At 44.0% G+C, this 12,861-nt stretch overlaps 1 protein-coding gene across 2 annotated transcripts in view; it reads left to right on the top strand.

The window, feature by feature from the left end:
* shroom2a (shroom family member 2a) overlaps positions 1 to 12,861 on the top strand; it is a 38,946-nt gene that overhangs the window by 24,595 nt on the left and 1,490 nt on the right. For both annotated transcript variants that reach the window (XM_073475814.1, XM_073475815.1), the window contains 6 exons: positions 577 to 3,013; positions 3,853 to 3,935; positions 8,869 to 9,435; positions 9,979 to 10,539; positions 12,289 to 12,454; positions 12,580 to 12,852. In XM_073475814.1, coding sequence (XP_073331915.1) covers positions 577 to 3,013; positions 3,853 to 3,935; positions 8,869 to 9,435; positions 9,979 to 10,539; positions 12,289 to 12,454; positions 12,580 to 12,852 — 4,087 coding nt within the window. The remainder of the gene's footprint in view (positions 1 to 576; positions 3,014 to 3,852; positions 3,936 to 8,868; positions 9,436 to 9,978; positions 10,540 to 12,288; positions 12,455 to 12,579; positions 12,853 to 12,861) is intronic.

Genomic DNA, 12,861 nt, shown 5'->3' with positions numbered 1-12,861 from the left:
TGAAGTATATTAAAAACACTCAACATAGCTATCAACCTTAACCCTCAAACAGCCTTGATCTGAGTCATTCTACTACAGAGACTGTACATCTTTGTTGGGTCTAACTATTCTGTCGGTGAGAAAGAAAAGTTTTCCTTGTAATATGACTTATGTTGTATGTTGAGTTGTCATTGTGAAGAAAACAAAAGTCTACAAAAAAGGTTTTGTAGATTTGAATTTGAAAGTCTTTGCAAATGTTGCTGTATTCTCCGGTGACCAAAATGCTGATAATGAATTGCATCTAAATGCAATAAATCAGCCATGAGACTGTACTGAATTAGATACCACAATTCATAACTTCAGCAAGAGCAATGCTCATCACAATTTCCCAGAGCTCAAAGTGATGTTTTCAAATTGCTTCTTTTGTCCAACCAACAGTCCAAAACCAAAGACTCTTCATATACTGTCATAAATGAAAATCCTTACATTTATAAAGCTGGAACCAGCCTATGTATAACATTTTGTCTTGGAAAAAATGACTTCAACGATTCAATGAAGTTTGTATTTTCACACTTGGTCCTTTGCTTTACCCTCCAGCTCATCCTCGACTGACCTTTCCTCTGGCTGGGAGCAGACAAACCTGCGCAGAGTGTCCGACCAGTTCAGCTCTCACGGCAGTATGGACAGTCTAGAACATGTCTCACACCCGTACTCTGCCGGTCAGCTGTCACCTGCCAAGTCCAACAACAGCATGGAGCATCTCGGAGGAGGGAAACGTGACTCAGCCTACAGCTCCTTCTCCACCAGCTCTGGCACCCCAGACTATACCCTCTCAAAGAGCAATGCTGCCTCGACAGAGAACATGCTCTATAAATTCAGTCAGTGGGATGCCGGAGGAAAGCACAACAATGGCAGAAACAGCCAGGGTGTGAATGAGGGAGTCAAACAGGATGACAGGGTGGCGTACTTCCAGATGCCAGGAGTTGGCACAGGCTGTGAGGGTCCACAGACTGAGGACTTGGCTGGCTCCCGCCATTCCACTTCAAGCAGAATCAGCTATGGACCTGTTTGGCATGTCCCTGAAAAGAAGAAGACAGCTTCCCCCTCTCCTCCCCCACCCCCTCCACCTGCACGCAGTGACAGTTTTGCTGCAACTAAGGTACATGAAAGGGGGCTCGTTATAGCTCAGCCTGAAGGACCTGAATTACATGTTTCCAGCAAGGCTTCCACTGAAAGTCGCCGCAGCCACAACTTATCCCCGAAAAATGACAGTGATGGTTTTTATGCTTCATCCGATAAATCAAATCATAACCAGTTCAACTCAAACAAGCAGTACTCCCTGTCCAGCAGTGATGTTCGGCAAGGCCAGCCCTCCCATCAGAGACACCATAGTGACAAAAGCACTTTTTATTCTCAGCCCTGGGCTACATCCGTACCAAAGCCACAGAATGTAGGTGGCTACTATTGTAGCATGCAGGAACTGCCTACTAACGGTTCTGGACAACACTTTGGTCAGAACCAGAGAAAGAACTTAAGCACCTCCCTGTCTACGGCTGCCAGTGACCAAAACACTGACAGTAGTGGACATAGCCGATACTACTGTGTCACAACATGTCAGCCTAACCCACAGCCTATGTCAGGAAAATCAGAGGACAGGAGGAGTGTCACAGGTGTAGACCTGGCACAGACTGGGAATGAGCAGAACTCTCTGAGCCCGCAGACAGTCAACAAAGTGAAGTATCATCTGCCCCAACAGCAGCAACACTCCTCACACATTAAAGACAGCAATGGATACAGCAAGCACCAAGTTACTACTGTACTAGAAACCCATGTACCTAAACCCAGCTCTGATGATAGGGGAAACCAGAGAGGACACAACACACAAAATCCAGATGCTCACTTCACGAGTTATCCTTCTAACAGACAGGCTGAACAGCGGAGGTCACTGCCACTCCAACATAGAGAATTACCCCAAGACGTCAGACATTACAGCCAAGTGAGCAACAAGATCTGCCCCCAGGCGACCCCCATGCTTCACTCTCTATCTATGGATGCCGCAGGCCAGGAGGCAAGAGGTCCAAACTCTGAGGAGTCCATTGAAAGCAAGCAGGCGAGACGCAGTGACCGCTTCGCCACCACGTTAAGGAATGAAATCCAGATGAGAAAAGCCAAGCTGCAGAAAAGTAAGAGTGCAGCAGCCCTTCCTGGTAGCGAGGGTGAGACTGAGGACGATCAGGATATCTGGAAGTCCGCTGAACACACCACCCCCACCTCTGCGGATGGCTCCTTCACCAACACCTACAAGGTTAATCTGAAGGAAGCACAAGCAAGGGTGCTCAAGGCGACGTCTTTCAGGAGAAAAGACCTCGAGCCGGTCTTACTTGAGCATCCTGTGGCTGAGGCCTTGCCTAACTACCCATCCTCAGCGCTGACCCGTAAAGATGTCACCCCTCTGCCAACTGTTTCGGAGTCTGTAATGAGTAAGCCAGGGCCTGCCGGAGGTCAAGTGACACGCATTGGTGGTCGAAAGCGTTTTCCTGCAGAAAAGAAGGGAAGGTCTTTCTCTGAACCAGACAAAATCCATGAAGTTGGGGTGAAGGAAGATCTCCCTCACAATGAAAATGCAAGTTCCTCACTAGACAAACCGAGGCGGGTAAAACAAAGGGGGAAGCCCTCTTTTCCCAATCAGATTCCCCCTCAGAGCTATACCGAGAACCCCAGAGAGACCAAGGCCAGAGGTCTTTCCACAACCAGTGAAACAGAGGACACAATGAAAGGCAGAGAATACACTGAAGAGGTCCAGGGAGGTCCTTACTCGGCACACAAGCTGTCCATCCTGGACCAGCAAAGACTGGGCACCTTCGCTGAGTATGAGGCAAAGTGGAATATACAGAAGAAAAACCCAGAAACAAGAGCCTCCGGGCGGTACCGATCAGCTGATAACATCCTGGATCCAGGACCAGAGGAGAGGACCAAAACCACCTGTTTCCACGAGAGATCCCGATCGTCTCCTTCAGCTGACATCTATGGACAGGTGAGGCACAAAGTTTGTTTATGATCTCAAAATTATCACAGAAAGTATACAAAGATGGACGGCTTGTCTCCACTTCCTCCCACTGTAAAAAAAAATTAAGCCAAAATATTCTAATACGGGTCTGTCATCTTGTGCTGGTGATATCTTTATGATTTTGTGGTCCTACACATATACATGTCTGACTTAATCATGAGCAGGACTTATCTGTCAATCATTCAATCATGATGTCATAACCCTTTTATAGCATCAAATAACTAAATAAAACCAAACTTACCAGAAAAAATGAACAACATAAAATGACAGTAGCCATCTTTGGGAAAGATATATTTGATGTGTACTGGGATTTTTTAGTTTGGCCCATATAACAGTCACTTGGGGAGCTGTCATGTTGTCCATCTTTATATACAGCCAATGACTTGAATAAACATTTTATTTGAATAACCAAAAAGAAGGAGAGATCTCTTGTCTCTTGTATCTCTTGTTGTAACTTTGCTTCAGTTACTTAAATGTCGCAACTCTACCAAGCCCTCGAGGCGGCTTCATGTCTCATTAAGACAAACACACTGGCTGAAGTGAAAGGAACAAAGGAAAGAGCCAAGTCAAATATTAATCCATGTTTGTTCATATGACACACCCTCAGCGTAAGGAAAAGAGAGGGGCATCAACCCGCGGATTTCTTTTTTCACTATTGTAAAACCAGGAAGCTGCAACATGAGTTGGTTGAGATAATTAACAGAAGACAAGAACTTTCGCTTTGGATAAACTGGAAGCCTCTTTTCTGTGGATTGTTTGGATGCTTTTGCATAAAAGACATTGTGTTTGTTTAACCTTATTTACAGAAGATTCAAGTTCCTGCAAGAAAGTCTGAGACAGAATATTCCCAGACGGAGAAACCTGCTGAACCGCTCAACGCTGCCACAGGGTGAGTAAATTTCGTTTGATGTTACCTGCTAGTACACCAGTGTCGGGATTGCCTTTTAGGAAGTATTAAATGATCTAAGAGGGAGTAATCAAGTATTATTATTTGTCAGCAATAGTAATATTGTAACTGAATGCCAACAAAACAATGACTCTATTTGACCTTTTTATTTATTGTTTTTGCACCGGTGTCTGTATGTCGGTATCATACTGTCAGCATGTTCAGGGTGATATGTTATTGTGTTTCTGCTTCTGAGCCTTATCAGTGAAAGAGGGCAGTAATCTTGTAGAGGAACAGTGAAGTCTTTATAATCTGTCAAGGCATACCAGTCGTACTGCCTTGGCGCAGCTGTGACAACATAAGTCGTCTGTCTGGCTGGGCTTTGTGTCATTTAGTGGAGGCTTGCTGGTGTAGGCGAGGCATCTGACCATGTGTGACAGTGAGGAAGTGTTTCTTCAGCCCTCTATCAGAGTGTAATGGGGACCCGAGTTCAGGGGGCCAGCCCCAAGGCATGAATTTATCATCAGTAAGATCTGTTACTTTGCATAATTGGATTTTGTATTCACGCTAGCACTGTGGCTTTATGGATGGCAACATCAGGCTGCTGATGGGTAAAGACTAAAATATCTCAACAGCTATTTGAAATTTTTATACAGACATTCACAGTTCTTGGGGAGTACTACTGGATATGTGGGGGAAAAAAAATAATATAAAGCCTTTTGTGGCTCCAGAGGAAGCTGCATATAATCTGAAAAAATTTCATCCAGAAATGTCACTCAGTGGCTAAGTTGCATTATGAGTAATTTAAGTGCCAAGATTTGAAGAGGAAGAAGAATGTGTGGAATAAAAAAAGGTGATGTATCCCACAGTAGGGTTTTCCCACAGTAGGTGGAACTAACTAAACACAGGCTAACCTATAATCATATATTGTAAAAGAAACTTATTCTTACTTACTTTTAATTAGCTGGGAAAAAGTATAGAAATATTCACTCCATCTTTGTCAGGAATTGTCTATAAGCCTGGAAGAAGGTTTAAAAAAACCCTCATTATAATATGAAGCTGTCTGTGTATATGAAGTGGTTTGAACCTCCCTCCTCAGTGACTGTTTGTTTTGTGGGCAGGGTAGAAGTGTTTACAGGTAATGTTGATGATTTCATGTGATCCTTTGATGATCCCGTATGAGCTCCTGTTTTATGATAACAGTGTGATATTGTTTGGACACCTGTTGTTCCTGTTCGCCTCTCTTATGTTGCGTCCTTTATTTAAAAACGCTGTCACTTAAATTATTCTGATTAATTTCACCGTTACCAGCTGTGTCCGGCCTTCTGTTTAAGGGGCAATCCAGTTCGGTTTACTCCTCATGGAGAGTACGACTCCAGGCTGAGAAAATAGTTGTATAATGTCATCTGTGGCTGTGGAGGAGCTTTCCAAATTTGGAAAAGTAACTCTGATGATGTCATCGGGGTTATCATGGCTTGGGTTTAAGACTGGGTTTTTCGAACAGAACACTTGAGTCACAAATTTGAGTAGAGCAGTTTTAAAGAAGTGGGTATCTACCAGACAGGGAATGAAAGATGTAATGTTAATAATGTTATGTTAATAGTAATGTTAATGAAAGATGCTACAGCTTTACATTGTGGGAAGTGAAGCATCCAGAATTTTTGGGGCTTGACCTATAGCCAGAGACCAAAGCCAGGATGTCTTGCCCTCTTTAACTTGGCACTTGGACCCTCATTTTTTATTCTGTCTCTTGTTAGTCCCCTAACTTTAAGGAAGTACAAATTGCTGGAGTATCCATTTAATGCTTCAGTTCCATGCTTTGTAATGCAGGTTTACGCAGTAATATACAGTATTGATCTATGTGTTGTGAGCATATTTTCCTGATTCCAGTTTTAAAAGAACAATAACATTATTCTCTGACTACTCAGAATCATCCATAAACTATGTACAGTGACGGGCGCTGTTTAGCTCAGTTGGTAGAGCAGGCGTCCCATGTACAGAGGCTTTGTCCTCGCTGCAGCGGCCCTGGGTTCGAGTCCCGGCCTGGGGCCCTTTGCTGTGTGTCACTCCCCCTCTCTCTCATCCTGATTCCTGTCTATCTTCAGCTGTTCTGTCAATAAAGCCATGAAAAGGCCAAAAAAAAGTAATTTAAAAAAAAAAAAAAAAACTATGTACAGTGACGTGGTCAAGATGACTTCATGGTCTGTAACCAGTTATTCAGGAGTCCTTGTGCCTTATCTAAACTTCCCAAAGGTGAAACTCTTTTAAGGGTGTAGAGTATCTGATCTTGAGCAATCTCATTGTAGGAGCCACACCATCTGACACTCACGTTTGGATTACAACAACAGTGCAGAGGATGTTATTGTCTGAAAAGCCGGGGAGATGAGCTAAGTGAGGCGTGCTCCACCCAGATAGGGTTATATTGATACAAGTGTAAAGAGATACCAACAGGTGGCTTCTGTCACAGAGAACCAGCAGACACACAGCAGCAGGCACACTCGCTTTACACTCTCTTCTATGGAAATGACACTAGTGAAACATCTCATAGGGTGAGTTCATACATTGATTTCTTTTTCATAATTATTGAAATATATACTGTATTTGATCAAAGTCTACCCATATTAAAGCTATTTTGAAAAAAAAAAAACATTGCTCAGAGACAAAAGCTATTGAATGCCTAAAAAAGCTGTATCATAACGCACACGTGTTACTTTTGTGTTGTGTATTCTTGTTGATAACTAAATAGTCTCTTCTTACATTAATATATGTCATTGGTTAAATGCCTACATCATGTTAACATGACTCATATTCCGCCTATCGGACACTGAAGTCACATCCCTGGCATCATATTTCACGTCTCCATGAGGTAACTTTCTCACACTCTATGTAGAGTTGAGGCTGAGGCACGAGGGAGGGCGCAAGCCGCAGCAACAGTTGTTCATTGGGTGACTTGTCACAGCTTGTAAGAATTCTTATTGGGAGTTTTGAGTTATGGCATCCGTCTGTCACAGCGCTGTGTCTTGTGACTGCAGAGTCAATACAGTTTCGTCCTGTGTGATTTATCTGTTAACGTTCTCTGAGCGCTCTTAATTGAATTTGTATCTGAGGATGCCTGGAAATGTAATCTGTGCGTGTGAAACCACAGTTTGGCAGATTGTCATTAGATCCAGACAAAAGAATGCAAGTCAGCATTCCACTGTGTTGTTTTGTAATGGTTAAATTATGTCAAGACACAGCACACATACTGCCACAAGTGTTTGTACTGGAGAAAATGCAACTTCAAAACTAAGTTAAAATAGAAACAAACAAAAATGATGAATACAAGGTGTTTCTCACTTGTAATACGTAAAGCTGCTCTAAGTGATTTATTTTTATTAAAACAAGTGTTAAATAGCTCTGTATTCCAATAGTAATCACTGTTATAGCGTATTTGGTCAGTAACACATTTCTCTCCTCCCCCTGCTCGTGCAGTCAAGGAGAAAATAGATTTTCTGGTGTCCCTGCCCACTTTATCCAGTCAGGAAGGAGACCTCAACAAAGAGGCGGTCCTGTCTGCTTGTTAAGACGTAGAGAGCAGGATTCTCCGGTTTGCTGCTGATTTTGGTGATTACGGATGCACATTCATGATCATGTACGTCATGTTCATGCAGAGAAGAGGGACAGGATTCCTAACCTGCAAAATGAAAGTTGGCACTTACAGCAGCTTTAAAATATCTGCCAATGAAACGAGTGAAAAGTTCCCATGACTCACTGAAATGTTTCTTTCTAGGTGATTGTGCCTTATATTAAAGGTGCAATGTGTAATATGTATTTTAAAGAATGTAAAGACATGTTAAAGTTAAAGACATCTATGTATGGTGTTGCAGAGATATCTACTGAAGTTAGCATGCTAACCAGCTATACCGCGCCTGAAAACCAGTCCAAGGGTCGTGCGCTAACAATATAAACACCAACACTTCTACTAGCTACACGGCTAATTGAGCTAACAAGCTAAGAGTATCAGCAGTCATAAACAGAATACAGTTTGCAGCAGTTAACTACTCTGGTGATATGTTGCCCCTATTTTTGGGGGGCTATGAGTTCAACAGATGGCCAATTCTTACATACTGAACCTTTTTAAGAAGAGAATATATTTTGACTAGAAATTGGACAAATATATTTGGTAAGACTTTGGAATTTTTGCAGTGAATTCGCTCTCAAGCCTGTAATGATTCCTGTGATCTCCAAATATTAAAGCAGCATTATGTAGAAATTGGCATTTTTGTGCGATTTGGCGCCCCCCACAGTTTCTGAGTGCAACACCACTGTCATAAATTCAGATCCCAGGTCTGTAACAAGTTGTGAGACGTAATGTAGGTGCTAAATACAAACAAAGCTCATTACGTCATAACAATGTTATATATTGAAAACTTGTATGTTGAGGTAAACATATATGTAACACTGTGATCCTACCCTCTCACTGAAGTTACATAGTGCAGAAATGAGTAATAGGGGGGTGCAGTGACCCTGTACCATCACAATGATTTTGAAGCAGTTATTTTAACATAAAAAAGTTACATAATATTGCTTTAAACTCTTGTTCCCCTTCAGTGTCAAACTTGCCTACAAACAGTTAAAAGCTTAGATGTGAATCAGGCAGGAAAAAGTGATCCAGTCTTGATGCTTTGCACTGGAGGATTATTTATTCCTCTTTGCTGACTTGTGGGAACTGAAATATTCCTCTTCAGGCTGCCAGCTGAACAGTTACCAGGGAGGAGGCCTGCAGCAGCAGAGAGGGAGACGTGTGTCTTGTCATGGTGGCATAATCATAGTGGCTGCTGGAGAGACGAGCAGGGCCTCTGCCACAGTGTGTTATTTGATTGAGCTGCAGATGATAGTCCGTGCTGCCTGGCTGTTGCTCAGTGTGTAATTAAAAGCTTTCTATTGTGTTCCTCAGGTTCTCTGACAGAGGGCCCGCTGACTGTAAAGTGAGAGAAAAGCCTGGTGAGTTCGAACATTACTCAGCGCCACCCCCACCGCCCATGACAGGAACCAACCCTGACAGCAGAGACAGAGCTGCCCCGGCTACCGTGAACCACAGACCCACATCTATCTCCCACAGTGTCACAGAGTCTGTCGGACCTCAGCCTGAGGGCCACACCGAGACTCCGTCTGGGCTGAGGAGGAAGCCCCCTGTGCTGGAGAACCCACCCAGATGCCCAGAGGTCGACACTGGTTCCCAGAGCGAAATCTTCACCCACAGCTCTCTTAACTCCGCCTCTGCCCCCACCCACGCTGCAAAGGGAGATTCTGAGCAGGGCAAAGGACTTGTGGACAAAGGACAAGGGGCAGTACATCATCTGTCAACATCCAATCCTCAGCCTGCCTCCTCTCCCCCAGCTTCCTCCCACAGACCCTCAGGGCCGGCCACTATGGAGAGACAGCGCTCTCCATCTCCACAGTTTTCCCCTCAGAGACTCAGTGACAAGCCGCCGGTCTCTCTTCAGGATGAAGATTCAAACAGGTAAACTTTTTTTTAAATTTACTCAAACTGTGCTTAGTATTGCACTGAGTTAAGTCAGAGTACAGTGACTGAAACTCCTCCACTCATCGTGTCTTTATGCTGCCTTTACAAAGGAGCTTATTGAGAGTCCGTGTATTTGTAGAATAAGCATGTGAGTGCTATCAAGCCGCAGTAAATTAGAGGGATTCTCTACATTTTTATAAAAGCCACTGGTGGTTTGGGGATAATTGGGCTAACTGCTGAAAATGTAAAATGTAGTCTAAATGCCCCTGTTGTGAAGCTGCTTATTCATCCTCTTGATCCAGAAACTAATTGATATCATCTGTAGTGAACTTATGACTGTGCAGAAGGATTATTACAGCTAGCAGAAACCAAAGTGGTGGGAGGAGTCCACATGTCTGGGATATTCCGGCGTGCTGGCCATGGAAAAAATCCCAGTTGCCATCATGCAGTGAAACTTTAAATCAGCGTTTTTCTCCTTTTTAGAGAGAAATTCTTGGTGCTTCTGTTTGTAAGTTTCTCTCTCTTTCTCTGATATTTCAGGATGGAGCATGTGATAGAAAACCAAACTTCTGCAGTGAAGAAAGTGCCCATCAGGATTGTCCACTCAGAGGGAGTCACAGAGAAGGAGAAGAGCCCGTTTTTGCAGCACACCGACCCTCCTGCTGTTGAGGCTGAGGGTCCTGGTGGAACCAGGCTGGGCAGTCTGGGAGCTGCAGGGCAGGACTCGGTCTTCTGCGCCTTTACGCGGCAGAAGGAGCCCGACAGTACGCCGGCCGCTCAGACGGACCCAAAGCACCAGACAGAGGCATACATGAGCACCGTTGGAGATCGCATCAACTCTACCAGTCAGCAGCCTGCAGACGAGCCCAGCAGGGTGACAGTTACCACAGGACTGTCTGAGGATCAGAAGAGAGAGGAGCTGGCCAGGGACATCATGGGGAAGGATAAGTCACTGGCTGATATTCTGGACCAGAGCAAGATGAAGACCACCATGGACTTGATGGAGGGGATCTTCCCTCAGGAGGAGCAGCTGTTGGAAGGAGCTCACCAGCGCAGGAAGGTGTCCCCGAAACAGACAGCCCCCCGGCCTGCCGAGGAAAGGTCAGCCTCGCACTTGAGCTTTTATATCTGTTTATATCTGTGATCTTCTGGAGTTCTTAACTTGTTTCTGACATGCATCCAAGTGCATCATTCAAAAGCTCTTAATTGTACATATAGCAGCTCACCTGCTCATCTTAGCTTGTTTTACCTGTAGTGTGTGCGTTTACTCTCAGCATATGCAGTTAGTTAGATATGTGCAAAGCTGACATGTAAAGTGACTCCTGGAAAATCAAATCGTAAAGCTCTTTTAGTCATCTGTGTGTGTGTGTTTGAGGTAGGGCTGCACGATGTTGGAAAAAAATGACAATAACAGATGAGTTGAATTGCTCTATTTGGAAGGAATGAATCATTTTAGGAGGATTTTGTAGGGGAGTGTATTTTTGCCAAACAACCAAATTAGGGCCTATTTTGTTGAAAGAATTCATACAGTGTGCATGGCATCAGTCATAGTCTGCTAATTTAGTCTAATTGACTAAATTAGCAAACTTCTTTTGTAAATTAGTGATAGAAAATGAGAACCTTGCAAGTTTTACTTTTATATCAAGCAGCAAAAAAGTAGTTGCATGACGCCTTTGAGTTAAATTTCCTCACTTGACATTGCACGTCCTGCGATCTGACTATTACGCAGGCGCACATTGCAATGACGATGCTGAAACAACATATTGTGCAGCCCTAGTATGAGGTGAAACTCATTCAGACATTTATACAGACTTGTGCAATATTTTATGGGCACTTCTGAAAAAGTCTTCAGACCACATGCAACATTAACTTTTTATATTCTTCCTAAATCTCTTTTTACAGACTTCTTAGCTTTCAAGTCAGATTCACCAAAGTCTTTCACGTTATCAAAGCAGCAGCACCGCATGGTATCAAAAATAAAGAGAGAAGTGTGTGACATGAATAAACATTTAAAAAAATCAAAGTGGTTCATAATGGACGATATGACAGTCAGTATAATATGGAGATTGCGATGGGATATCATACAAGATGTGATTCCCAACCAGACTTCTCAAGTTGCCAGTGGGTACATGGAAAGAGTCTAGAGAAGGCTGCAACTACTCATTATTTTCATTGCCGGTTAATCTTTCAGTTATTTTCTCAATTAATTGATAAGTTGTTTGGTCTATAAAGTGTCAGAAAATGGTGAAAAATGTCGACTGAGTTTACTGTCACAGAGGAGTGAAGAAACCAGAAAATACTCACATTTAAGACTCTGGAATCAGAGACTTTCGACTTTCTTGTTTTTCCTTAGAAAATTTACTTAAGTTCAGTTCAGTTCAGTTCATTATCTACCGCTTTTTCCGTGAGGGTCGCGGAGATGTTGCCGCTTTATCCCCCCTTTCAGGGGATTGCGGGGGTTACTGGGGCCAAATCCAGTTGTCATAGGGCGGAGGCCAGGGTATATCCCTGGACGAGTCGCCAGCTCATCGCAGGGCCCTCTGACGGCAGAGGCTGCCACACAAGGTGCCAACTGCGCGCCAGGAGCAGTTTTGGGGTTCAGTATCTTGCTCAAGGATACTTCGGCATGTAGCTCAGTTCCGCCCAGGGGAGCCGGGGTTCGAACCAGCAACCTTCTGGTCACCTGCTCTACCCACTGAGCTACAGCCGCCCCCAATATGAATCGATTATTAAAATAATTGCAGATTAGTTTAATCGTTGACAACTACTTGATTAATCATTGCAGCTCTACCTGTGTGTTCTTATTTGGTTTGCTGATGTAAAAAACATTATTTGTTTCTTGTATTTCAGGGAAAAGGAGGACAGTATGGCGGCAGCTGTCACCATGGTGACCAGCTCTACATATTACAGTACATCTGCTCCCAAAGCTGAGCTCCTTCTTCAGATGAAGGACATGCAGGAGCAGGAGGAGGAGGACTCTGAAGAGGAACTGGACATTGACCTGGCCAACAAGAAGGTACCACATACTCACAGAAGGAACCCATTCATATTTAGTGTTGCTCAGAACGTGTAAACAGACGAGAAAGATGAGATTACAGTCCTGTTTCATGTGAGTTTTGGTTTTGTATTCTGTTTTCTCAGCAAGAGCTGATCGACAGCCTTAGCAAGAAGCTTCAGGTGTTGCGGGATGCGCGGGAGAGTCTTCAGGAGGACATCCTCGACAACAACGCTCTGGGAGACGAGGTGGAGGCCCGAGTCCAGGAGGTCTGCAAACCCAACGAGCTGGACAAGTTCAGGATGTTTGTCGGGGACTTGGACAAGGTGGTGAGCCTGCTGCTGTCCCTGTCGGGCCGCCTGGCCAGAGTGGAGAACGCCCTCAACAGTCTGGAGGAGGACGCTACTCCTGAGGAGAGGGTGAGTAAA

This window comes from Pagrus major, chromosome 11, assembly GCF_040436345.1.
Source record: "Pagrus major chromosome 11, Pma_NU_1.0".
Classification (NCBI taxonomy): Eukaryota; Metazoa; Chordata; class Actinopteri; order Spariformes; family Sparidae; genus Pagrus; species Pagrus major.
This window is presented reverse-complemented; position numbering and strand designations above follow the sequence as displayed.